Raw genomic sequence first — 25084 nt, forward strand, 5'->3', positions numbered from 1 at the left:
AATGTCCAAAGTTCATCAACATACATATTTTTTTTTCTTCCATTTAATTTGATGTTAATTTGAGAGTGTTGGATGATTTTTATACATACAAGAATCTGGTTCACAATTATCTAAACTGTTTGTAAGGGATAAATAAGTTGAATAACTACTATTTATATTTCACATTTATTTTCTTAAAATATTCTTCGTATCTTATAACAGAAATATTTATAATTAAAAGTTTATTTTTTCTTAGGAAAACTTGGTAGCATAACTACCTTTTGAAGACCTTTGCACTAACTTTATAGATTCTCACGCTGATTCCAACTTTTTGAAACTTAGAATAAACATTCCATAAAAACTTAAACACATTTTTCAATGAAGTTTAATAATTCTACATAATTAAGTGAAGGGATCTAAAAAAAAATATTAGCAGACTAATACATACTTTCTGTTAACATTATTTTATTCTAGACATTTAAGCAAAGTGGATAATTGTAGCATTTCCCGAAAGAGATCTCCAAGCCTTCTGGCAGCTTCCCGTGTGTAGGAAGTATGCGGTACAATTGAGCTGTTGTGCATAAGCAATACTGGCTGACTGATAGACTAAACAAATTTTGCCTTAATCCTTTGAATGTTACAGTCTTCATCCTCATGTCCTTCCTTCTTAACCAACTCCACAGCTGTCATTTTTTATGATGCCACATTGAGATTGGCTTGGGAGGGACAAACAGTCCTGCACTATTAATGGGACGGGCTAACTTCCTGTCTATCAAATGCATCGTCTCAGAAGAGTACACAATATTTTAAATATAATGCTGACCCTTAATTCTTAGAGTGAACATCCTGTAGTGACTCTTAGATTTCTGAAATCAAAGTGGAAGAAAGGGGGAAAGTCAAAAGGGGAAAAAGAAAAAGAAAAAGAAAAAATATGCTTTCTTCTGATAGGTTTTAAACTTAAACAAGAAATTTATGATGTCAAAAAATGCCTACATTGATGATTTCGAACTTATACTGCAATCTTCTGATAGATTTTAACATACACAAATAATTTATGATATTAAAAAATGCCTACATTTATGGCATAGAGTACTTAATTAACCAATCTATCAATCCATTATATTCGTTTATTTGATATTATTTTTGTCATAAGCACCATTCTTATTTTCATTTATTTCAAAGGTTTAAATATGTCCTTCATTTTCTCTGTGGAGCTTCTGTTATCTTTAAAGTGCAGAAAAATTGAATATTATTTTACTTAGAATGTATTGAAAACTTCTGAGTTGGCATAATAATGCCGGCACTTGTTTCTGGAATATTTCTTTCTAACAAACCATAAACTTTACATAGAAATAACATTATTTATCTTCATGTCTTACATAGAGTGGTTAAGGAACTGCTAATTATTAATGCCATTTTATAAATGAGAAACAAGATACATTCCTGGTCACTCAGTCAGGAAATAACACTGATTGGATTAAAATTGCTTTTCAGTCTTTGCTCAGGACCTTGACAGCCCTGAGGTTCACGTAGTTTTCAGTGCCACAGATTTTTAGCCATTCCATTCTTTTTTATCACCATCTTTGCCATTTCTGTGATTAATTAATTTTTTGCAAAAAAGAATACTCTATATGTGGGTATATACGTGGGTATGCATATATTCATATACGTAGATATGTCTATATATGCACACATATATATAATACACATACACACACTATCAGATTCTAAATCATTGTCAATAAAAGCTTTTGAGCTATGAAAACAATCCATGCTGCAGTTATAGTAAAATATTCAATTTTCAGATACTTGAGAAGTGGCTTATTGAAAATACAGGAATCAAAGAAGTGATGTATAGGGAATACAGGAATCTACAATTGGTCTTTTATGCCCATTTCCATCAGACTAGTTTTTAGATGTTTTTAGATAACACTTTACAAAGAGAAAATAATAATTTCCTCACCCACATCACCATGTTTTTCGATTTTCATTTTGTTAAGATCTTTAAGTTCTACCGCCCAACTCTAACCCAAAATTATACGACTGCTGTTTCAGTCCTTTTTGAGGGGACTGTTTTCTCACCACCTCACCTCCTTCCAGTCTCTCCCCTTTCTCCAAGCTGGTCAACAAAGAAACACACTGTTACAAAGTTGTTTTGGAAAGTGACTGCTTTGGGCAGTAGAGGGTTTCCTTTCATTATGCTCCCTAAATTATTCTGTCTTGAATATGAACAGATTTTCTGTTCTTTTTAGTTATTCTCTTTTGTTTTTCTAACTTGTTCAGGCACGGCACGAAAAATAATTTTCCCTTTTTCTTCTACAAAGCCCATCTCTGTTCTTTCAAAAGCCTTGACATTTTAATACATATTGCATCTTCCATGTATGCAAATAAATAAATAAAAACATTAAAAAATATGTAGTTTTACATTTTGTACCATCTTTTTTTATTTTTGAGAAATTTCATATTTGTGGCTGTTAGTCTTAGATCTTTCTATGAAACCCTCTTTCTATGGAACTCACATTTATTTATTTTTATTTTTCCTGTCTTTTTCACTTATCTTTTGAAACCAATTATCTTTATTTTTTAAACCCCTTTTTCTCAAGTAATATACACATACATTCAATAAACTTTTGAACATAAATATTTTCATATCTCTTTCTCCTATTTATTATCACTGAATAATAAATAATGACAACGCTGATAACTTAATTTTAAAGTTAATGTATGCTTTCAGAATGAAACTTCAAATATACTAGAAATATTTTTCTTAACACCAAAAGTGTTTTTAAAGGTTAAAAGGCAACAACTAGAGTTTAGTTTAGCTCACAGAATTTCCTAGGTCTCCAGGGCACTTTTATTCTACTCTACATATCTATGTATATTTGTTTTATTGTCATATCTAAAGATCAAAAGAAAGTCCTGAACAATATAAAAATTCTTCCAATTTAAGAATGATTTTGGAGGGCCAGGTGATTAACTAAGGAAACATAAATACAAATCTAAGGGATACTGGATTATTAAAGAGGGAAGCTTTAAAAGTTTCATAAAAGATAATTATAATTGTTTTCTTGATAATATATGTTAACTATTATAATTTATCTGAGTATAAGGCCTTTTACTGCTTTTAAAAATATTTATTTTATTTTTTAATTACATTGACATACAATATTATATTATTTTCAGGTGCATAACATAGCAATTAGATGTTTAGTTTGTTAGTTATTTTAAATATGTTTTTATTGATCTCAGAGAGAGGAAGAGAGAGGGAGAGAGAGACAGAAATATCAATGATGAGAGAGTCATTGATTGGCTGCCTCCTGCACGCCTCCGGCTGGGGATCAATCCTGCAACCCGGGCATGTGCCCTGACCGGGAATCGAACCACCAGCTCCTGGATCATATAGATCGATGCTCAACCGCTGAGCCATGCTGGCCAGGCAGCAGTTAGATATTTATTTAAGTTGAGAATTGATCACCTCCATAAGTCTAGTACCCATCTGACACCATTCAAAATTATTGACTTTAGCCCGGCAGACCGTGGCTCAGCGGTTGAGCATCGACCTGGGATCCAGGAGATCGGGGTTCAATTCCCTGTCAGGGCACATGCCTGGGTTGTGGCCTCAATCAATGACTCTCTCATCATTGATGTTTCTGTCTCTCTCTCTCCCTCTCCTGTCTTCTCTCTGAAATCAATAAAGATATATTTAAAAAAACAAAAAGTTATTGACTTTATTCCCTATGCTGCATTTTACATCTTCATCCCTGTTTTTATAACCAGCAATGTGCACATCTTAATCCCTTCCCCTTTTTGACCCATCCCACCCACCCTCTCCCATCTGGCAATCATCAAAATATTTTCTTTATCTATGAGTTTCGTGTGTTCACTCATTTTGTTGTTAGATTCCGCATATAAGTGAAATCGTATGGTAGTTGTTTCTCTTTGTCCGACTTCTTCCTCTTTGCATGTAATCCTCTAGGTCCATCTGTGTTGTCACAAATGATAAGTTTTATTCTCTTGTATGGCTAAGTAATATTCCATTGTATATGTGGACCCCGTATTCTTTATCCATTTGTCTATTGATGGACACTTAGGTTGCTTCCATACCTTGGGTATTGTAAATAATGCTGCAATAAACAAAACTATGCATGTGCTTTTCAAATATATGTTTTGGGTGTTTTTAACTAAATACCCAGAAGTGGAAATGCCGGGTCCTTTTTTTAATGTTTTTTTATCATCTTTGTTTAAAAGTCTATTTTGTCTGATATAAGTATTGCTATCCCAGCTATTTTGTTGTTTGCACTTGCATGAAATATCTTTTTCCATTCTTTTATTTTCAGTCTTTGTGGGTCATTAAAATTTGAAATGGGTTTCTCATAGGCAGTATATATATGGGTCTTATTTTCTTATCTGTTCACCCACCCTATGTCTTTTGTGGTCTAAAGAATGCCACCGAGTGTGTTGGTTCTGGGGCCTCTTAGGAGAGGCTCTGGTACATGCCAATGTCAGCCTTTCTGTGCCCCGCCCAAGGCCACATGGAATGAGCTACAAATTATCTGCGAGTGGTTGCCGCTTGTGCTGGGCTTGGAGGTGCCTAGGAAATGCTACGCTGCCAACCAAGGCCACTGCCACTAGTACCAAGCTTGGGGCTGCTTAGCAAGAAGTATGGTGCATGCCAAGGCCAGCCTTTACTTATTGGGATTTGTGAACTTTTGAGAGTTTTCAGGAAAGTCCCCAGCACCAGCTGAGATTGGCTGTATGGAAAAGCCACTGGAAGCAGCTTGGGTGGCCCAGCAAGTTTGGTTTGGTAGGGCCTCAGGGAATCACCAGGGTAGGACGAACAGTGTTAACCATGTTGATGGAGATTCAGACTTGGAGCTCACCTGTGCCTGCAGACTGGGTGTGGGGAGGCCTCAGCGAAGGAACAGTGGTGTCCACCTGTACTTCTGTCTGGGAGAAAGCTGCCCCCTAGCCCTCCCCCTAAAGTCAGAACATTCTGTTCCTCCTAGTTTGTCCTAAGCACTTTTCAAGATGTTGCTCAGAGCCAGTGAATGCCAGTGGGCAAATCCGTGGATGGGCTCCTTAAGAGAACCCCTGGAACTTCAGCAGCCCTCCATTTCACTCAGCTACTGTCCTCGCTGGTTTTCACAGCCAGAAGTCATGGGGACTTCTCTTCCCAGCACTGGACCCCTGGGCTAGGAAGAGTGTTATAGGATGGGGACCCCTTGTTTCTCAGGAGGAACTTCTGCAGCTGATATACCCTCCCATGTCTGAACCACCGCATGTGCATGTGGGGCCTGCCCTTTCTGTCCCTCTGCCCTTCCTCACTGTTTCAGTGTGACTTCTGTATATCCTTAGTTATAGGAGTGCTTTCAGCTAGGCTTCAGGTGGTTCTCAGTGATGGTTGTTCTGTAGTTTGGTTATAATTTTGATGTGGTCAAGGGAGGAGGTGAGCACAGCGCTTACCTACTCCACCGTCTTGACCAGAAGTCTTTGCTCTTTACTTCTTTTTAAACTGTCTGATAAGGCAGTGCACTGCTGATTACCTGAACATGTAGACTTATGTGAAATTGTATTTTTCCCTGGAGCACTTTAAGTTCACTGAAAAACTTGAAATCGGGGAAGAGAAAAGAAGATCAGAAAGAAGATCTAACATTAAATCCCCATGCTATTAAAAACAGTCTAAGAGAGAGATATTGACTTCACTAGATCAAGTTGACAACCTGATTTTTCTTTTTATAATAGCTCTATGTATAACTAAATTTGTTGCCAAGTACCTTCTTACTAACTTAATAAAATTCTCCTGAAATTTCTATTTTGTCATTATTTCCTTTTACATGAAATGCAGGCGCCTGTGTGGTATCCTTCAGAGGCCTGTACAGCCGGAGATGCTCACATTCTGCCTTTCAGATCTGAGTCTGAGAAACGAAACAGGCAATGCTTGTGCAGTCAGACCAAAGTAGCCGAACAATAACCACGCAAAAGCTTTAGTTCTTAGATTAAATAATGCGAACTCTTAAAATAGTGCCAAGCACATAGTAAGTCCTCAGCAAGTTAGATATCTTATAAGCTTATAATTTTATAGGCTCTCTGACCTCTGAGTTCAGCTTCATTAAATTGTGACATAGGTGAGAGTTAGTACGTGGGTATCCTCAATACGCACATTATAAATTGTAACTGTTATTGTTACTTGAATGTGATAGATGGAAAGCAGTGTTGCTATTTTATTTAATTTCTACAGTTATTTCATCGGACAAATGCTTTTCAGGACTAGTAATCATTGGAAAATGAAAGAAATCAAAGAAAAGTACATAATACACATGAGCCGCTAGTATAAACGGAGGGTAAAATTGTCGACTGTTTCATAAACCATTGATGATGAAATTCTGGATCCTAAAAACTTTAATGTAGCTTGTTAAAATAATTTTCTGCCAAAAAAATGTTAAGATAATAATCAGTTAAGTAAAAATTGGCATTAATGCTATCTCTTAATAATGTATATACCTGTATCAAATGAACTGTCTTAGAAAATCAGCATACACCTTTTTTTTTTTTTAATATATCTTTATTGATTTCAGAGAGAGGAAAGGAGAGGGAGAGAGAGAGATAGAAATATCAATGATGAGAGAGGGTCATTGATCGGCTGCCTCCTTCACGCCCCCGACTGGGGACCCAGCCCTCAACCTGGGCATGTGCCCTGACCGGGAATCGAACCACGATCGCCTGGATCCTAGGTCGACGCTCGACCGCTGAGCCACGCCCGGCCGGGTAGCATACACATTTTGAAACCATGTCAAATCGGTTTTTGAATGGGCCATAATAATATGTCCTTAGATTTCACTTGTGCAGTCCCTGGTATTGATTCTTTGAACGCACTGATAGTTTAGAAACAGGATTTGGGGAATAAAGAATGACCTTTAAGGAATGAGTACTGTCAGACTAACAACTCTAGGTTGAACAAAGGAGATTATTTAAATCGACAGTGTTGGAGCATGAAACAGTCTTCTGTTAACATTTAAAATTAGATATATCGTGATTGATATCTTAAGTTCTACTTCAGTAACATATTTGTTTTAAGTTTCACATATTTTGTTTTTGGCCGTGCAAAGTCCGAATGGAGGCTGCTGATTCACCAGAACAGATTTTACTCCTTGATTCAAAGATACGGGCGGCTTCTAATCGTCTCTGCCATACCAAGTGGTTTCCAGGATCATTGTGGCAGGGCAAGAGGCAGCACAGAGAACTTACCCTGCTGGTCTCTAGTTAAAAATGATGCACATCTCTTCCATTTATTACCTCTTTGCCAGAATTAACCACATTGACGAAGCCAATTAAGTTATAAGTAGCTCAGGAACAGTGAGGGCATGAATATATGCCATGCACAAGTGGCCGTGTTAGTATACGTAAGAAAAAATTTAAATGGGTGAACATATCATAAGACATGAGAAAAACAGAGTAACACATTATTATTATTTTTTTAAATCCTCTCCCAAGGATAGTTTTCCCATTGCTTGTTTGCTTTTCAGAGAGAGTGGAAGGGGGGAGAGAGACGGAGAGAGAAACATCGATATGAGAGATACATTGATGGGTTGCCTCTGCACGCTCCCCGACCTGGGCTGGGGATTGACCTGCATCCGAGCTACCTGCCCTTGACTGGAATCGAACCCAAGACCCTTCAGTATGCAGGCTGACACTCTAACCACTGGGCCAAACCAGCTAGAGCAAAAGTAACCATTTTCTTAAGCATTTCTGTCCCAAACCATTGTTTACATTGTTTCCCTCCAAAAGGGTTTATGTTTTAAGGATATCAGAGCATATTACTGACTTTTGATAATATGAAGTGAAAAAAATTGCCCAAGGAAATGTTTTTATTAGTACCATTATCATTTAATTTTGTGGTGAGTGATTTTAAAATAACAATATGGTTATTTTTAGTAAATTTCTTAGTAAAGAGGAAACTTAAAAATTAGATATCCTCCTATCCACCCCGTTAAATTTTTCTACACTTAATTTAAAAATTAACTGTTGAGCATTTCATTTGGAAATGCAACAGACCTGAGACGCACTTACTACTTATCGTCACTAGGTTCCAGAGATAAAAAAATGACTACAACAATAGAGAACCTAGTTTTGTATTCTGGGTGGTCAACCTCAGTAAGACAGTGCTTGTGCAGATAACTCAGGGGTGTTTGAGGAGATTGCAACATTGCTGGGGAAATAGATATAAAACTAATTGTAATGGAGTTTAGTAAGGATGAAAATAGTAGTAAAGACAAAATACTATTGTATATGGAAAAATGGGAGGGATGAGAGAAGAGCTTAAAATGAGGAAGGCATTTTGAGAGGTATTTTTTTTTATGAGAATATTTTTTTCAAGATAAGTGAAATTTCAGTGCTTGAAGGAGTGCAAGAAGGGCATTACAGTAAACCCTCAATTTTTTGGACTTCTATTTAACACACTGCCACCCAGGAACCTGACTTTGACCTGGAATCAGACCCAAGACCCATTAGTCTGCCGGCCAACACTCTCACCACTGAGCCAAACTGTCCAGGGCATGTTTCAGTTTTTAATGTAGGGGAGGGCGGTGCATGAAATCATTGTGCTGAGCGTCTGTGGTTTTTGTAGATCAAGCTCGGTAGAGCATAGGGTTCGAGGGCCCGGGCTAGGAGAGCATCTTTGTCAGGTTTCATGATACCGGTACTGATAGTTGGAGTCCTGGGCCATCTTACATTCGCTAAGCGTCCTGGGGAATGCTCAGAAATAGGAGGAGGGAATAGTAATAGAACTATGGAGAGAGGCAAGGCTGTTTATAACCATGAAAACTGAGTAAGGAGAGAATTATGGGAAGAAGAGAAAAAGAATGAGACATTTTGAAGAGTGGCATGTAAATCACGATGACACAGCTGAGATTTGTCAGGAAGAGCAAAAGGCCATTGTGCAGATGTCAGCACCGTAGCTGCTTTTGACTGAACTCAGTTAAGAAGGCCCTTGTCCATTCTAGGACGGGAATCATAAGAGCCTCACAAGCTGCATGTGTGTGTTCTGTCCAATTACTTTTATGTGCCACATTTATTATTTAGCTAAACATGCACAATTGACAAATGAACAGGAAATACTTTTTCTCAAAGTTACTAATTTATCACCAGAGAATAGCTCATAAACTAGATATAATGGTGCATTACCCATGTGACACTTGTACTATTTCTGGATTCCCAAAGCCTTCATTTCTGTGCCTCTCTCAAAACTGTTTTTGAACCTTTCTCACCTTTTCTTCTTCTGCATGAAAAATTTGTTGTAGGTGGCGGAAACAGCACCAGGGGCTGACCGGTGGGTTCAGCAACCTTGGTACTTGAGTTCTGGCTAGGAAAGAATTCAGACCCTAAACTCAAACTGTGAGAGAACATTTATTTATAAAATCACAGAGACGGAAGGCAAAGGAAGGGGCTTAGGATCTTGGGAGTGAGTAAGGTAACGGTAAAGTGCCTGGGAATTTGGAAGGTGGGGGAAAGGGGAAGGGAAAGGTGTGTTCTTGGGAAGGAGAGTGAGCTGAGTCCTCCATTATGAGGGTTTTAAGGGTGGAGATTTTAGGGGAGGTCCAGGGGAAGATCTTAATAGAATATTTAGCAGCTTTCCAGATGTGTCCTTTCAGAGTTGTGGTCTCCATTGATTGATTGGTTGGTTGGCACCAGAGCGGGGGTGGGTGGTGGGGTGGGTGAGGTGGGGGGCATTATTCAATGCAGCTGGTCCTGAGGTCAGGCATGGGGTCATTTGTCTGGTCTTGCTGCCTTTTGGGCCTAGAGCTGAAATATAAGTGAGGCCTAGATGTTATCTCTAGGCAGGAAAGGTCAGGGGTTCAAAACCCCACTTGACCAGCAGCATACTAGGGAAGGAAAGGTCACCCTGGGGGCGAGGTCTCACCCTATAATTGTTCTTTGCTTTCTCCTCTGTGGATATTCTGTACCTAGCCCATTGTCCTTGCTCTGCTTAGATCTGTCTAACTGCTTACCGCAAAATGCCCACATTTTATGGCCCATTAAAAATAATAGAATGCAATAATACATAAAGCATTAATCACTAATAATGAGTTATCCTTTGGAGAGCATTATTTACAAAAAAAAGAAGTAGCCCAGCTGAGTGGCTCAGTTGGTTGAGCATAGTCCTGTGCACCAAACGGTTGCCAGTTTGATTCCTGGACAGGGCACATACCTGGGGTTTGGGTTCAGTCCCTGGTTGGGGCACGTACTGAAGGTAACCAATCAGTGTTTCTTTCTCTCCCTCTCTCTCTCTCTCTGTTCCTTCCTCTCTCTAAGCACGTCCTTGGGTAAGGATTTAAAAAAAGTATTTAATCAAAGAACACCTGGAGTCAGCCTTAAACCAAGGGAACGCATATTGAAGGGAACGCGTATTGAATAAAGACCTTGAGAAACTTTGTACACTTGAGTTTTAGTTTTGGACAAGGACTTTCCAGTTTCTCTCATACTAAGAAAGTGTTATCTGTACAAGTGAACTGCTATTGAGATTGCTTTGCATTGTATGAAATGATTGAGGGAAATGATGGATCTTATCCAGACACCTGGAAATGTGCAGAGATACCTCGTTCTCAAGAATGTTCTGGTTCATGGCTTTTACCTGAATATTTACCTCACATTCTCACAAAGGAACAAATCTTAGATTCCAAGTCACTTTCTAATTATATTACAAAGAAAGACTGTACATACTAGGTCTCCTAGCTTTTTCCTGGAGGAGGAATGATGACATATCTGAGGGTTTTGATACCTTGAAATTCATGTTTTTCCTGGAAACCCTGAGCACACCAATCTTAGCTTAATCTTGATCAAATTACTATTCATCTCCAGTTACTCCTGAAAGAATGACACAATTATAATTACCCATATGCTCAATATTTTTATCACTTATATATTTTTGCTTTCCCTTAGTGGTGATACATGACAGAAGGATTTGTTGAGACAGGTCTGGGTCCATTTAATTTTCAGCTTAGTCTAGGATTTAGGCTAAAACTCAGATCTTTAATGTTTTTAAACCTGAAGCACACACACACAATGAAAGAGGTTAAGAAAAAAAAAAATACACTGTTAGTTTAAATTGTGTCAATCTGTTTCAGTGCTCCCTTAAGGGCAAACTGTTCCTTTGTTCAGGGAAAACCAAGTAAATAGGCCAGTTTTGTTACTGTTACGCAATGTAAAGCAAGGACTCTGTTCTAACATGGAAATATTTGAGATACTCTGGTTTCAGGGAATTAAAACTGCTTTAGGGATGATAGTAAAAGCTTGCCTTTGTTAAAGATAAATTGCATGTCTGCAAAGACTTACATTTGGGGGGGAAAAGTGTTTTAATAAGATAATGAAGACAAAAGAGAGAGTAGAGTTATTAGGGGGGGTGAGGGCCTCAAATTAAGGGATCCACTTTAAAAAAAAACACATGTTTTTATTGATTTCAGAGAGAGGAAGGGAAACGGGGAGAGATAGAAACATCAATAATAAAACAGTCACTGAGCAGCTGCCTCCTGCAGCCCCCTGCTGGGGATCGAGCTGCAACCCGGGCATGTGCCCTGACCGGGAATCGAACCTCGATCTCTGGGTACTAGGTCGATGCTCAGCCGCTGAGCCAGGCCAGCCAAGCAGGATCTGTTACGGGGGAGACAACGAGGAGACCTCAGTTCTTGTCTTCTTGAGGGAAAGATTTCGATCAAGAGACAAAGTGTAAGAAAATAAAGCAAAGATTTATTGTCTGCAGCAAAAATATACCTAGGATGTTGAAACAAGGGAGGGGCACAGAAGAGGTAACAGGGGAGCCTCGGCTGGGCTGCTTTGACTCACTGGGAAGTCAGACAGAGAGAAGGGTTCAGGTTGGGGGGCCTTGGAGACAGGTTCAGAGGACAAGCCTGGGATGAGCAGCCGCTGCCCATTGCTCCCCTGGTTACAAGTCCCCTGGGGTCCCCTCGGAGGGGAGAAGGAAAGGGCACTGATGTGCTTCCCTGAGGGAGGGAGGAGTACACGCTGGGACAGTCATTGTCAGGGTTTTATAGGCTGGTGTTTAAACCCTGATCAACAGAATACTCATCAGTAATAGAATATTCATCGGTGTGGCTGGCAAATGGCACTAATTGGATTTGTGTTATATGTCTTCCTGATTAGGGTCATTTAAGCTGTCTACCCTCTGGCTGGGGAAAGGAAATAATACAAATCATTTACTCTTTTTTTTTTTTTAATTTAAATTTTATTTTTGTTCAAAACATTACAGATGTCCCTTTTTCTCCCCAGTGACCCTTTCCACCCTGCCCCATCCCCCTGCCCGGTCCCTCTCCCCACCATTGTCCTTGTCCTTGGGTTGTGCATATCTGCATATAAATTCTTTGGTTACTCTCTCCCTCCACCCTCCCGCCCTCCTCCATCACAAACCATTTACTCTTAAGTGTCGTTGGTTTAAGGAAGATAGGATTTACTAGGTGGTTGCAAACTGCTGTTTAACAGTCTGTCTCAGTTTCCCCATTCTGCTTGTCTTGGGGTTTTCCTATTTCACTGTTATAACAGATCCACCTTCTTAAAAGGTGGCTTCATTTCCATTCTTTATCTACTAGAAGAGTCAAATTCAGGCCGTTAAGAGTCATGCGATTTTTTAGATGTGTTCATTCATGAGAACTGGCATCATTAGTAGAGACTTAGATTGGTATCTTTTTTCCATTAAATATCTAATCCGTTGCTTTTGTACATAATAAAACTATGAATTTTGTTTTACTTATGTACTTATTGCCTGCCATCTTACTGAAGCCTTAATAGTTTTCAGTGGATTCTCTATGTTTTCCAGGTGTTTAATTACTTTTTTTTTCAGTAAAGTTGCTCCTTGTTTAAATTTTTAGACTATAATTTAATTTGTTTAGTTTTTGGTAAATTAGATTGGTGAAAAAACATGTTGAGCTCTTTAACAGTTCCAACATTTAAGACCATAAAGATACAGAGCAAAGTGTACAGGTAAAAGTTACTGCTGTGGTTTAGAGTTGTCACTCTAAATATTTGGCAGTGTATACTTGACCTTCCTTCATCTGAATGGATATCAGATTATTCAGATCATACCCTGGCCCCATACCCTCTACTGTATATTCTGGTATGTGATTTGTTAATGTCCTTAAATAATCTAAGGAAATAAAATTGAAAACCTATATCTGAAAGTTGTTTTATTTATTTTATTTTTAATCTTCACTCAAGGATATGCTTATTGATTTTAGAGAGAGGGGGAGGGGGAGAGAGAGACAGAGAGAGAGAAACATTAATGTGAGAGAGAACATCAGTTGGTTGTGTTTCCTATGTGCTATGGCCAGGAATCAAACCCTAGACCTAGGTATGTGCCCTGACTGGGAATCAAACCCTCAGCCTTTTGATGTACAGGACAATGCTCCAACCAATTTAACCACAACAGCCAGGACCTAAAAATTATTTTAGATAACCATCTTATTTTTTTATTAATGTCAAAAAAATGACTCTAAGTCTTCAAGTCAGAGAGGTGGTGTCTAATTTATGGGAAACAATGCACCTTGAAATGTATTGCAATCCATTCACCAGTTAAGTAGTTAGAAAAGGGAAAATAGAGATCCATTTAATCATTTCTAAAGCATTTTGCTAAGGCAGACTCAAGAGGAGATAGTAGATATTTAAATTTCCTCCAATATCTCTATAGGCTACTAATTAAACCATTTCCAAATACCTTAAAATATTTTTATACATATATGTTCCCCCCAAAATGTATACACACTTTAACAGCTCATAACTCACATAATTTTCACTCTTTTTCAGGTTTAACTGATTTGAAATAATGCGTGAAGCCAGATTAAGCTTTGAACAAAGAAAATTTATCCTAAAGTGCCATAGGACTTTTTTTTTTTTTTTTTAATGGGGAATACATAAAACATAAGGTTTACAGTAGAAAACCAACATTATATAAATTGAGGGCACACGAATACCCAACAAAATGATTCTTGATGTTTGTGATTCCATTGCTTCACATTATCAGCAGTGCCTGGACCACAACAGTCATCAGTTTGAAAACAAGCATTGAAAAAAAAATTCATTTCTGTAGATTTTTTAAATTTTGAAAATGAACTCTGTGTTAATAAACACAGACTTTATAATCATTCAAAAGGTATATACATTTTTGGGGACACCCTGTGTATATACACACACATACACACACACACACACACACACACACACACACACACACACACACATCCAGAAAGTCTCTTTTGGACTCACAACAAACAACCCTGTGACTAAACTTGTAATAAAAATATCCATATTTACCAAATTAGAACTAAATTTTCCAATTTATTGATGTCTATGTTCACATTATTTTATGTTTCCTTTAAGACAGCTCCCGGTCTCCTTTAATAATTTACATAACATATAATCTATGGATTTAAAGTGCACAGTTCAATGTTTTTTTGGTATATTTAGTTGTATCACTACCATCAATTAGAGAATATTTTCATTACTACTCCACCCCCTCAAAAAAGCCCCATACCAATTAGTAGCCACTTCTTATTTTACCCCATGCTCCCTAACCACTGAGAACCACCAATCTACTTTCTGTCTTTAAAGATTTCCCTATTATGAACATTTCATGTAAAGGGAATTATAGATTAAGTCGTCTTATGTGACTGGCTCCTTCACCAAGTATAATAGTTTCAAGATTCATCCATATTTTAGCCTACATCAGAGCTTCCTTCTTTTTTACTGCTGGATGATGTTCCATTATGTAGATGTGCAGTGCCAACTTTTATTCAACTCTCATCAGTTGATTGACATTTGGGCCATTTCTGCTTTTAGCTATTATGAGTAAAGCTGCAATGCACATTTGTGTACATTTGGATATATAATTGTATCCTCTTGGGTATAGACCTAGCAGTGGCATTGCTAGGTCATATGGTAATTATATGTTTGACATTTTGAAAATCTGTCCACCTCGTCTCCAAAGCAGCTGAGTCATTTTACATTTCTACCAGCAACGTATGAGGGTTCTAATTTCTCCATATCTTTTTCAAAATTTGTTATTATCATTTTTTTATTAAAGTCATTATATTGGGTGTGAAGTATGATTGCAATTTGCATTTCTCTGATAGCGAATAATATTGAGCATTTTTCATGCTCTTATCAGGCATTTGTATACCTCATTGGAGAAATAACTTCAATTCTTTTTTTTTTTTTTTAAATATATCTTTATTGATTTCAGAGAGAGGAAAGGAGAGGGAGAGAGAGAGATAGAAACATCAATGATGAGAGAGTCATTGATCAAGCCACAACCCGGGCATGTGCCCTGACTGGGAATCGAACCCCGATCACCTGGATCCTAGGTTGACGCTCAACCGCTGAGCCATGCCCGGCCGGGCATAACTTCAATTCTTATGCTCACTTTTTCCTTGGGTTATGTGTTACTTTACTGTTGAGTTGTGAGAGCTATATATATTCTAGATCCAAGCCCATTACCACATTAATGATTTAGAAATATTTTCTCCCATTCTGTGGATTAGCTTTTTACTTTCTTGGTGGTGTCTTTTGAATCTCAAATGTTTTTAATTTCTATGAAGTGCAACTTATTATTTATTGTTATTTTGCTTTTGGTGTCATGATGAAGAAGGCTGTGCCTAACCCAAGTTTACGAAGATTTAGTCTTGTATTTTATTCTAAGAGTTTCATAATTTGCCTTCGACATTGAGGTCTAAATATGCATTTTGAGTGTGTGTGTGTGTGTGTGTGTGTGTGTGTGTGTGTGTGTTTATCATATGAGGAAAGGACCCAGTATTATTCTTTAGCATGTGAGTATATAATTGTTGCAAACCATTTGTTGAGAAGATTAATATTCCCCATGGAATTTTTCTTGTACCCTTGTCAAAAATCAACTCACCATAAACATATGGTTTATTTCTGGACTATCATTTCTCTTCCACTTGATCTATATGTCTGTCCTTATTATATTACCTCACTGTCTTGATTGCTGTAATTTTGTAGTAAGTTTAGTATCAAGAAATGTGAGTCTAACTTCTCTCCCCCAAGACTGTTTCAGCTATTTTTGCTCTCTTTCATTTCCATATGCATTTTGAGGTTAGTTATCAATTTCTGGGAAAAAGCCAGCTGGGATTTTGGTAGTGATTATATTGAATATATATTACCTATTTGGAAACTATTGCTGTCTTAGCAATAGTAAGCCTTTCAATTCATGAGCATGGGTTATCTTTCTATTTTTAAATCTTTAATTTGTAATGATATTGTTTTCAGTGTACAGATTACATTTTTTCTTAAAATATTTCTAATTTTATTTCCCTGCTTTGTATTTTTAATTCTTTTAAATGCTATTATAAATGGAATTGTCTTCTGAATTTTATTTTTGTTCATTGAAATGAACAAAATACAACTGAATTTTGTATGTTGCTTCTCTACCTTGCAATCTAGCTGGAGTTTTTATAATTCTAATAGTTTTATCGTGAATTACTTAATATTTTGTATATATAAGGACATGTCATCTGCCAGTAGAGATTGTTTTACTTTTTGCAAGGTGGATGAATCTTTCTTTCTTTCTTTCTTTCTTTCTTTCTTTCTTTCTTTCTTTCTTTCTTTCTTTCTTTCTTTCTTTCTTTCTTTCTTTCTTTCTTTCTTTCTTTCTTTCTTTCTCTTTCTTCCTTCCTCCCTCCCTCTCTCCCTCCCTCCCTCCCTCCCTCCCTCCCTCCCTCCCTCCCTCCCTCCCTCCCTCCCTCCCTTCCTTCCTTCCTTTCTTTCTTTCTTTCTTCTTCTTTTTCTTCTTTTTTCTTTTTTTCCCAATTTTCCTGACTAAATCTTCAATACAATGTTGTATAGAAGGGTACTAGTAGGCATTCTTGTCTTGTTCCTGGTTATAGGAGAATCTCTCATTTATTCACCACTAAGTGTGATATAAGCCTTGGGTTTTTCATAGATTCCTTTATCAATTTGGGCAAATTGCCTTCTATTTCTAGTTTGTTGAGATTTTTATGATGAATTTGGGCATAAGAAAGGTTTATATATCAAATAAAGTTTTAATTTAACCATGTAAAGTATAGGCTCATTGCAATGAGGGTGACTGAACACAAGAAGAGCTGTAGATTATCTGACCCTAGAAAGAAAGTTACAAGAAGATTTTTAGAGGAAGGTAGAATTTAGGCAAAATTTAAGTAATGTTTTATTAGGCTTAAAGTAAAGCATAGCCATGTGTACTCTGTGTAGACTTTCAATATCGGGTCTAGACTTTGGAATGGACCCAGAATCCCATTTCTCTAGAAACTACAAAGTTAAGACAGATGTGGAATGTTGCATCCAGAAACTTTTTATTTTAAGCTCTGTACTGATCATCAAACAGCAAGCTTTCTTCTACTTCTTGGCTTTAGAAAAGAAGCCAGTGAGTAGGGATTAGTACACTTTCAACAAGGGAGGCCATTGTGATGCTTTACAGTTGTAGCATATCCTTGAGTTAAATATTATTTCCTGTTAACTTTGCAGTAGGATTTATATGTGACTGTTTTTCCAACCAATTGAATGTCAACGTTTTGTGCATGTGGCTCCCTCCGAAGCCCATCCTTCACTGCCCCTTCCATTCCATAAACTCTTATCCTGCCTTTAGAACACCGCACAGGCAGGAAGGAGCTGGTGCTCCTGCTTCAGCGCTAAGAGCTCTGCTGAGTAGCCGTCAGAGTAGTGGTCAGTGTCAATGTGCCGACCAGTAGGATCAATTTGTCCACCCTTGGCTGTGAAAACTAGAATTCAGCAAATTAGGTTTAGCAGTGGTTTTGAGTTATTAGCCTGCCTCGTATCATTTGATGATCTGACTTCTTTTCACTTCTGTCAAAGCGCATTAGTACCTCATCCATGCTTAGCCAAACCCAATTACCTGATTAAAGTGGGGTGGCTGGGAGGGAAGGGGCCTCTTTTACTTTGAAAGTGTATGAAGCGAGAAGGTGGTATTTTTACTGTGATCCATTGCACATATGCAGCTGCTGAATTAGCACTGTTAGAGGGGTTTTTAAATTATGTCTATTCTATATCCTTGAGTTCCAATAATGTTTAACTCTGTATTGATTTAGTCTGTTCAATATTTTAGGACTGGTTGACCAGATAGTTAGGTATTTTACTTTATTTTCAAACTACATGACTATCTGCCAGAAATAGCAATACAAAGTTCTTACTGTACTCGTTCAACAGATTCAGGAACCTTAATGTTCACGGGCACACACACATGTCACTTGACCAAACATTATATTAAATCACCACAAAATGGATATAGCTATCCTACGTTATCTCAAGTAAAATATTTTTTATGATTTTTAAAATTTGATATAGGTTTTTAATTGGTGATTTGTTAATGACAAATACAATGATAAGGAATAAGATATTTTTTTGAGAAAGAAGTATGTTACAGAAATATTTTTAAATGTAGTGCCAGAAAAAAAAAAATTTAAAAAAATAAAATAAATGTAGCGCCAGATTATGATTATGCTGTCAGGCTGTCGCCTATTGCAAAAATAAAATAAAATAAATTGTACCTGGACAGTGGGGTGTATTCTGTACTCGAGTAACCCTGGAACTATGTCAACCATAGAAAAGGACCATCTGCTTCATCTCAATACTGATACCGAGTGGTTTCTTCCTGATTTGTAGGAAAAAGTTGCCATGAAGGACATCTGTCAAAGTCAGTTCAAGAGAAAGATACAGAGTGAGGATGGATTAATGATTCTGATTTGCTTGGATTTTTTTAAAAGCTCTGCTGTTTCTCATTCTATCTGTGAATTATGAAGGACTGTAATGCTGCTTATACTACTAATACAGTTCATCATTTCTTAAGTGATTTGATAATGCAAAAAAACCCGTGGAATGGATGATTTATTTTTTAATAACTGAAACACCTTTGGCCATTGTCAACCTCCAACCTACTCACCTCAAATAAGAACACATTATGATTCAGACAAAAAGAGCTTAAAAGGCGTTTTTTTTATGATTGTATAATTTTTTTTTTATAATCTCTGGCTTAAGTTTCCAGTCTAATCACCCACATTATTTATTATAAACTGTTTTGTTGATTGTATGAGAGGAGACTGCTCATGGTAAATTAATGGTTATATAATTCACCCAGAGTCAGACAATTTAAAACTAATGAATCATTTGTTTGGGTCCAGCTTGGTGTAGATCGAGAATAGTCCCAGGTGCTGTAAACCCATCTCTGTATGGTGGTATAAAGAATATAGGCTCTGGAATGAGATGAATCTGCATTAGAAATGTTGCTTTAACACTATCAGTTCTGTGACCATAGGTTTCAGTTTCCTTCTTAGGAAAAGAGGAAAATAAAACCACCTTCACAGAATAGATAAAGTAAAGTGATGTATGCAAAGCAATGAACACAGTTTCTAGCAGAAAGACAAGGCTCAATAAATGGTTGTTATTAATTTTTATTAGTGGATTTTTTCTATTGAGTGTAGAAAAAGGGAATAATGACAACAATTTAGTCTCATTAAATAAATTTAGTTCGAATGGCTTTAATATTGTTTTTCTTTTCCACTAAATTCTATCAAACACCAAACTAAATATTTACCCATTTTAAACCTGAGAACAAACCTTTTCATCTACCTGTTTTCAGAAGAGCTGAATTGTTAGGTTCCTTGAGAGAAAAACAACAGAGCCTCTGCCTGTTAAATGTTAATTTCTTAGTAAAACTGCAAAGCTATACACATTTTTTCCTCAAATTTAACATGCTAAGAGTAATAAATCTGAGGAAAACAGATAACATGAAGGAAAAAGTATAATAATTTGTTTATAATTAAACATGTACTCAAGCACCTTTACAGAAAATAAAATAGCTACCCTGTGTTGTCTTAGAGATTAGGAACACAATTTTAAGAAATAATTACTCTTGCTTTTCACATTGTCATTTTTATGTATTCGAATCTATGTACTACCATTTATCTTTCTCCAACAACTTTTAAAGCATGCCTTAGCCGACAACTAATTTCATTTCCTTTCTTTTGTAAATTTTTAAAAAAATATTTTTATTGATTTTGGAGAGAGGAAGAGAGAGGGAGAGAGAGATAGAAACATCAATGATGACAGAATCATCAATCAGCTGCCTCCTGCATGCCCCCCACTGGGGATGGAGCCTGCAACCCTGACATGTGCCCTGACCGGGAATTGAACCGCGACCTCCAGGTTCATAGGTTGACGCTGAACCACTGAGCCAAGCCAGCCAGGCTAATTTCATTCTCTTTTGTTTTTATATCATATTATTTGGATAGAATCAAAGAACTTCCTGCATTAATTTATTAAAACATTCTCTATCACTGTCTGATAGTTGCAAAGGTGCAGTTAGATTTCGGCTTCTTAATACTATTACAATTTTTGATATGTCTGCTTTTTCTTGACATCTCCAGGGATAAGATCAAGAGGAAACTCATTATGATTAAAACTGAATGGTGTCTCTGCCATATGATTTCAAAAGTGTCTCTAAATTGTTGCAACTGGATATTTTTCAAAAATTAATATTTAACATACAAAAATAGAAGGCAGCTACCATTTTCCTAAATAAATGGCAATTATTTAACTGATTTTTTTAATGAGAAGATTCAGGTTTTTTTAAATTTAATTAAATTAATTAATTAATTTATTTATTTATTTATTAATGTTTCTTTATTTTTATTGTTGAGACCATTTACAGATGTCCCTGTTTTAACCCCACTGATCCCCTCCACCCCACATCCACCCCACCCCCAGGCCTTCCCCAGACCAGTGTCTGTGTCCATGGGCTATGTCCATAAACATAGAAGTTCCCTGATTAATCTCTCCCCACCCACACCCTCCTCCTTGCCTTCCCTCTGAGATTCCTCAGTTTGTTTCAAGCTTCTATATTATTGGATCCACTTTGTTCATCAGTTTATTTTGTTTATTGTATTCCACATATAAGTGAGATCATGTGGTACTTTTCTTTCTCTGACTGGATTATTTCTCTTAGCATAATACTCTCCAGTTCCCTCCATGCTGCGCCAAAAGCCAAAAGGTCCTTCCTCTTCACAGCCGCATAGTACTCCATGGTGTAAATGTGCCACAGCTTTTTATCCACTCATCTACTGATGGGCACTTGGGCTGTTTCCAAATCTTAGCTATTGTCAATTGTGCTGCTATGAACATAGGGGTGCATAAGTTCTTTGCGATTGGTGTTTGGGGTTCCTTAGGATATATTCCCAGAAAAACTGAATGAGAAGATTCAGTTTTTAATGACATGTTTTTACAAAAACTATTCCCATGAGCAGTTCACAGCTCAGTTTTGCTGTGTGTAACCAGCTATCAATGATAACTATCACATTATTGTATTTTTATTTTGAAGAGGTTGTGAAAAACTTATTAATACAACAGCATATAGATAAACATATATATTTAAATTTTTTTTTTCTGTCCAGAAGCCAAGTCTTTTGTAGATAAAAATGTAAATATTCTTCCTTCCATCAGATGTGGGTTCTGTCGAAGGACTTGCCTATCACAGAGCCTGGGACACACTGTACTGGACCAGCTCCACTACCTCATCCATCACCAGACACACAGTGGACCAGACTCGGCCTGGAGCGTTTGACCGGGAAGCTGTCATAACCATGTCAGAGGATGACCATCCACATGTGCTAGCCCTGGATGAATGCCAAAAGTAAAAAGCAGTGCATTTTTATTTCTTTATTATAAGTATAAGTCAAAGACTATCAAAGTTAGATTAAGTTTTAAATAAATTAACTTAAAAAATAAAGATTTCCTTTGAAATTCTCTTTTTAGAATTCACAAAACTAATTTTTATAGAAACAGTGTAAATGTGAATAATGAAAATCTGTGCTCTTTGAATGCCAAGTATCACCTCCATGAAAAATCCAGTCAAGCAAATTTAAGTAATCACAGGGAAACTAGAGACAATATTGTGCTGGAAATGGCATATGAAGAAGACATTAGGTCATAGCTGATTGAAATTATAAATTTGAAAAGACTATTAACATGAATTCAAAACTAAAAGGTATTTCTGTAATTTAACTTAGTAATTTTAACATCTGGGGATCATTCTAATTAAAATACTGAGAAAACAAAAAACAACAAATCTTGTGTGCAGCTATATTTTCAACATTTGATACTAGACAACAGTTTAAGTAGTCCACATATGTTTAATGATATAATGTGCAGACATTTATAATAATTCTTAAAAGAATTCATAGCAAGAGAAAATTATCAGGCTATAATATGGAACAAATATAAAACAAGACAAATCGGAAAAAAGCCATGGTGTTTTTGGATGCCATATAAAAATAATTATATGAAAACCGAAGAACAAAGCTCATGTTAAGTAGAAAAAAATATATCTATGAGATTCCATTCTCATACAATATGGTAAGATATTTGTTAACTACTAGAAAATCCTTCAAACTGAAGTGAAACAAGTGAACAAAGATCAGACCAACCTGGCTTTCTCACTGAACAGAAGTAGAAGAGCTCTTTTCAGGTGTGGTGAAGAAAAATCAAAGAATAAAAACCAGTGACATTAAACACTGTCCCTGACTACTTGAGAGAAGAAAGAGCTACATAAATTACTCAGTGTGAGAGTCACTAAAGCTGGACACTCTTATAGAGCTAGAAGTAAGTTTAGCCTTAATTCACTTAGTCAGGTACCTTCACCTTATAAATAAAGACTCTGGAGGTTAGAAGATGAATGTTGAGAGAAGGTTGACTTCTCACAGCTCTGGTGATTTAGTTCAGATGGACACAGGCTTTCAGATGCCTGGACTACAATGCTGCATTGCCTCTAAATGATTATACATAGAAATGATACATGCAGTCTTGCTATAAATGTGAAATATTATTTCAAATAATTTTTCTTTGTCAGTATTTATTCAGAATATTTTTTCAAATATTTAAAGCAGCCTTCCTGTCAGCCTCCCTCCCTTCCTCCTACTTTCTCTTCTTTGTTTCTTTTTCCCTTCCTCCTCCCTTCCTTCCTTCCTTCCTCCCTTCCTTCCTTCCTTCCTTCCTTCCTTCCTTCCTTCCTTCCTTCCTTCCTTCCTTCCTCCCTCCCTCCCTCCCTCCCTCCCTCCCTCCCTCCCTCCCTCCCTCCCTCCCTCCCTCCTTCCTTCCTTCCTTCCTTCCTTCCTTCCTTCCTTCCTTCCTTCCTTCCTTCCTTCCTTCCTTCCTTCCTTCCCTCTTTCCTTCCTCTTCCATTCTGAGAAGTAGCACTTGATCTTCTAATAAATCTCAGGTACAGCCCTAAAAAAAGCAAAAGAAAAGCTGTTTCAGTAAAAATAGGGCTTGTAGATTGGAACCCTGCAGCCTCTCCACTCTTCCAGTGACCTCTAAGGGCTGCCGTGTAATCCTAGGACGTCCTCAAGGAATAGTTGGACAAACACTGATTTAAAGTATTCTATAAAATCTTTAAGTAACAAATGTTATGTTTAAGGGTTAAGATTAACCCCTGGAATTCCAGAAACAACATTGTAATTTATAGAAAAATCACACTGAGAAAGAGAAGGGAAACAATTACATAATAAAGAAATATAGGAGTTTAGTAATTTTATTTTTCTGAAACATATAAAAGGAAGATGCAGAATTTAAAAAGCAAACCTGGAAGGAGAGGGTGATTTTGATTTTCACCAGTTGAAGACAAGAAATAGGGTAAGAACAATGTCTAAATGGTCATATTAAACCTGCTGAAAATTATATTAATAAGTCAGAGTATTTTGCAGCTCATAGAAAATTTAAGACAACTGTTTTGAACCTGATTATAATAAATCCTGACTATGCATCAAACTCAGTTTAATCAAATTACTATTTGAGAGAATGCACAAGAAATTGTTTTTCAGGAAGAGTTTCCAGGTCTTATTTTTAAAAATGAAAAACATATACATGTAAATATAATATTCACATCGCCCGTTAATACCTAGACTTCCTTACGGATCCTAGCACATAAGAAATAATTTTGCTTCTTTTTAAATAGTTCGACATTGCTGTGTTTCTATTAATGATTTTATTGTTAATGAAAATGTTTTTATTTTTACAATTTTTATTTTAACTAGTTTAATGTTTTGGACCAACTGGAACGAACAGCATCCAAGTATTATGAGATCTACCCTGACTGGGAAAAATGCTCAAGTGGTGGTCAGTACAGACATACTCACTCCCAATGGACTCACCATTGACCACCGTGCAGAAAAACTGTATTTCTCAGATGGCAGCCTAGGAAAAATTGAAAGGTGTGAATATGATGGATCCCAGAGACATGTAAGTTGAGAATTTCTTGATTATAAATGTAAACATGATACATTTGAAAACTATATGCTTTATTCTTGCCTATAATATGCATATGAAAGAATTTCAACCTAGGTTAATTGTTTGAATCAATCCAATTAAATAATACATTCAGTGAGAAATAAAACTGTGGATAATGTTTTGAAAACTTTCTTCAAGTGCATTTGCTGCCATAGAGACAGTTTGACTCATACGAACTTTATGCTGGAGAAACAATAACTGACTGAATTGTTAATTAATGGAATTGTTAGAGTGATTTGCATAAGCTTCATTGTTATTTATATATTTTTTGAAATGTGAAATGAAGTTGATTAGTTACCCTAGGCTAAAAGAATATTAGAAAAGAATGAAATGAAATGATCTTCTGTCTGCGTTTGGGTCCTTAAAGCAACCTATGCTTTGAAAAGAGAAAAATGGGATTCTTTCATAGTCAGTCCCATTCTCTGTCTCCTTTCTCTGGGTTCCAAAAGAAATGTTAGTGGAAGAGTCTCATGCTGCCCCTGAAGAACTCTTACAGCAGATATGTAGGGTCTGTAGAATGGTGAAAGTTCAGTGCCCTTCCCTTATCCTGTGAGGAAAGTTCAGTGCCCTTCCCTTAGCAACTGGGAAAACTCGAGAGTTGAGGAGAGTAAGACCTGGGTAGCTACAGCACTGGAGAAATCTACCCCAATGTCCCCACTCCAGTGCACGCCTGAAAGACAAAATGATGCTGAGGCTCTTCACTCCTCCACTCTATTTCTTTTTATTTTATTTTATTTTATTATTTTATTTTATTATTTTA

At 36.8% G+C, this 25084-nt stretch overlaps 1 protein-coding gene across 1 annotated transcript in view; it reads left to right on the forward strand.

The window, feature by feature from the left end:
- Positions 1-25084, forward strand: part of LRP1B (LDL receptor related protein 1B) — a 1542074-nt gene that overhangs the window by 1229603 nt on the left and 287387 nt on the right. Inside the window, exons 42-43 of the mRNA XM_081143443.1 lie at positions 21484-21673; positions 24072-24276. Coding sequence (XP_080999569.1) covers positions 21484-21673; positions 24072-24276 — 395 coding nt within the window. The remainder of the gene's footprint in view (positions 1-21483; positions 21674-24071; positions 24277-25084) is intronic.

The sequence above is a fragment of the Miniopterus schreibersii genome (assembly GCF_964146895.1).
Source record: "Miniopterus schreibersii genome assembly, chromosome: 7".
Lineage (NCBI taxonomy): Eukaryota > Metazoa > Chordata > Mammalia > Chiroptera > Miniopteridae > Miniopterus > Miniopterus schreibersii.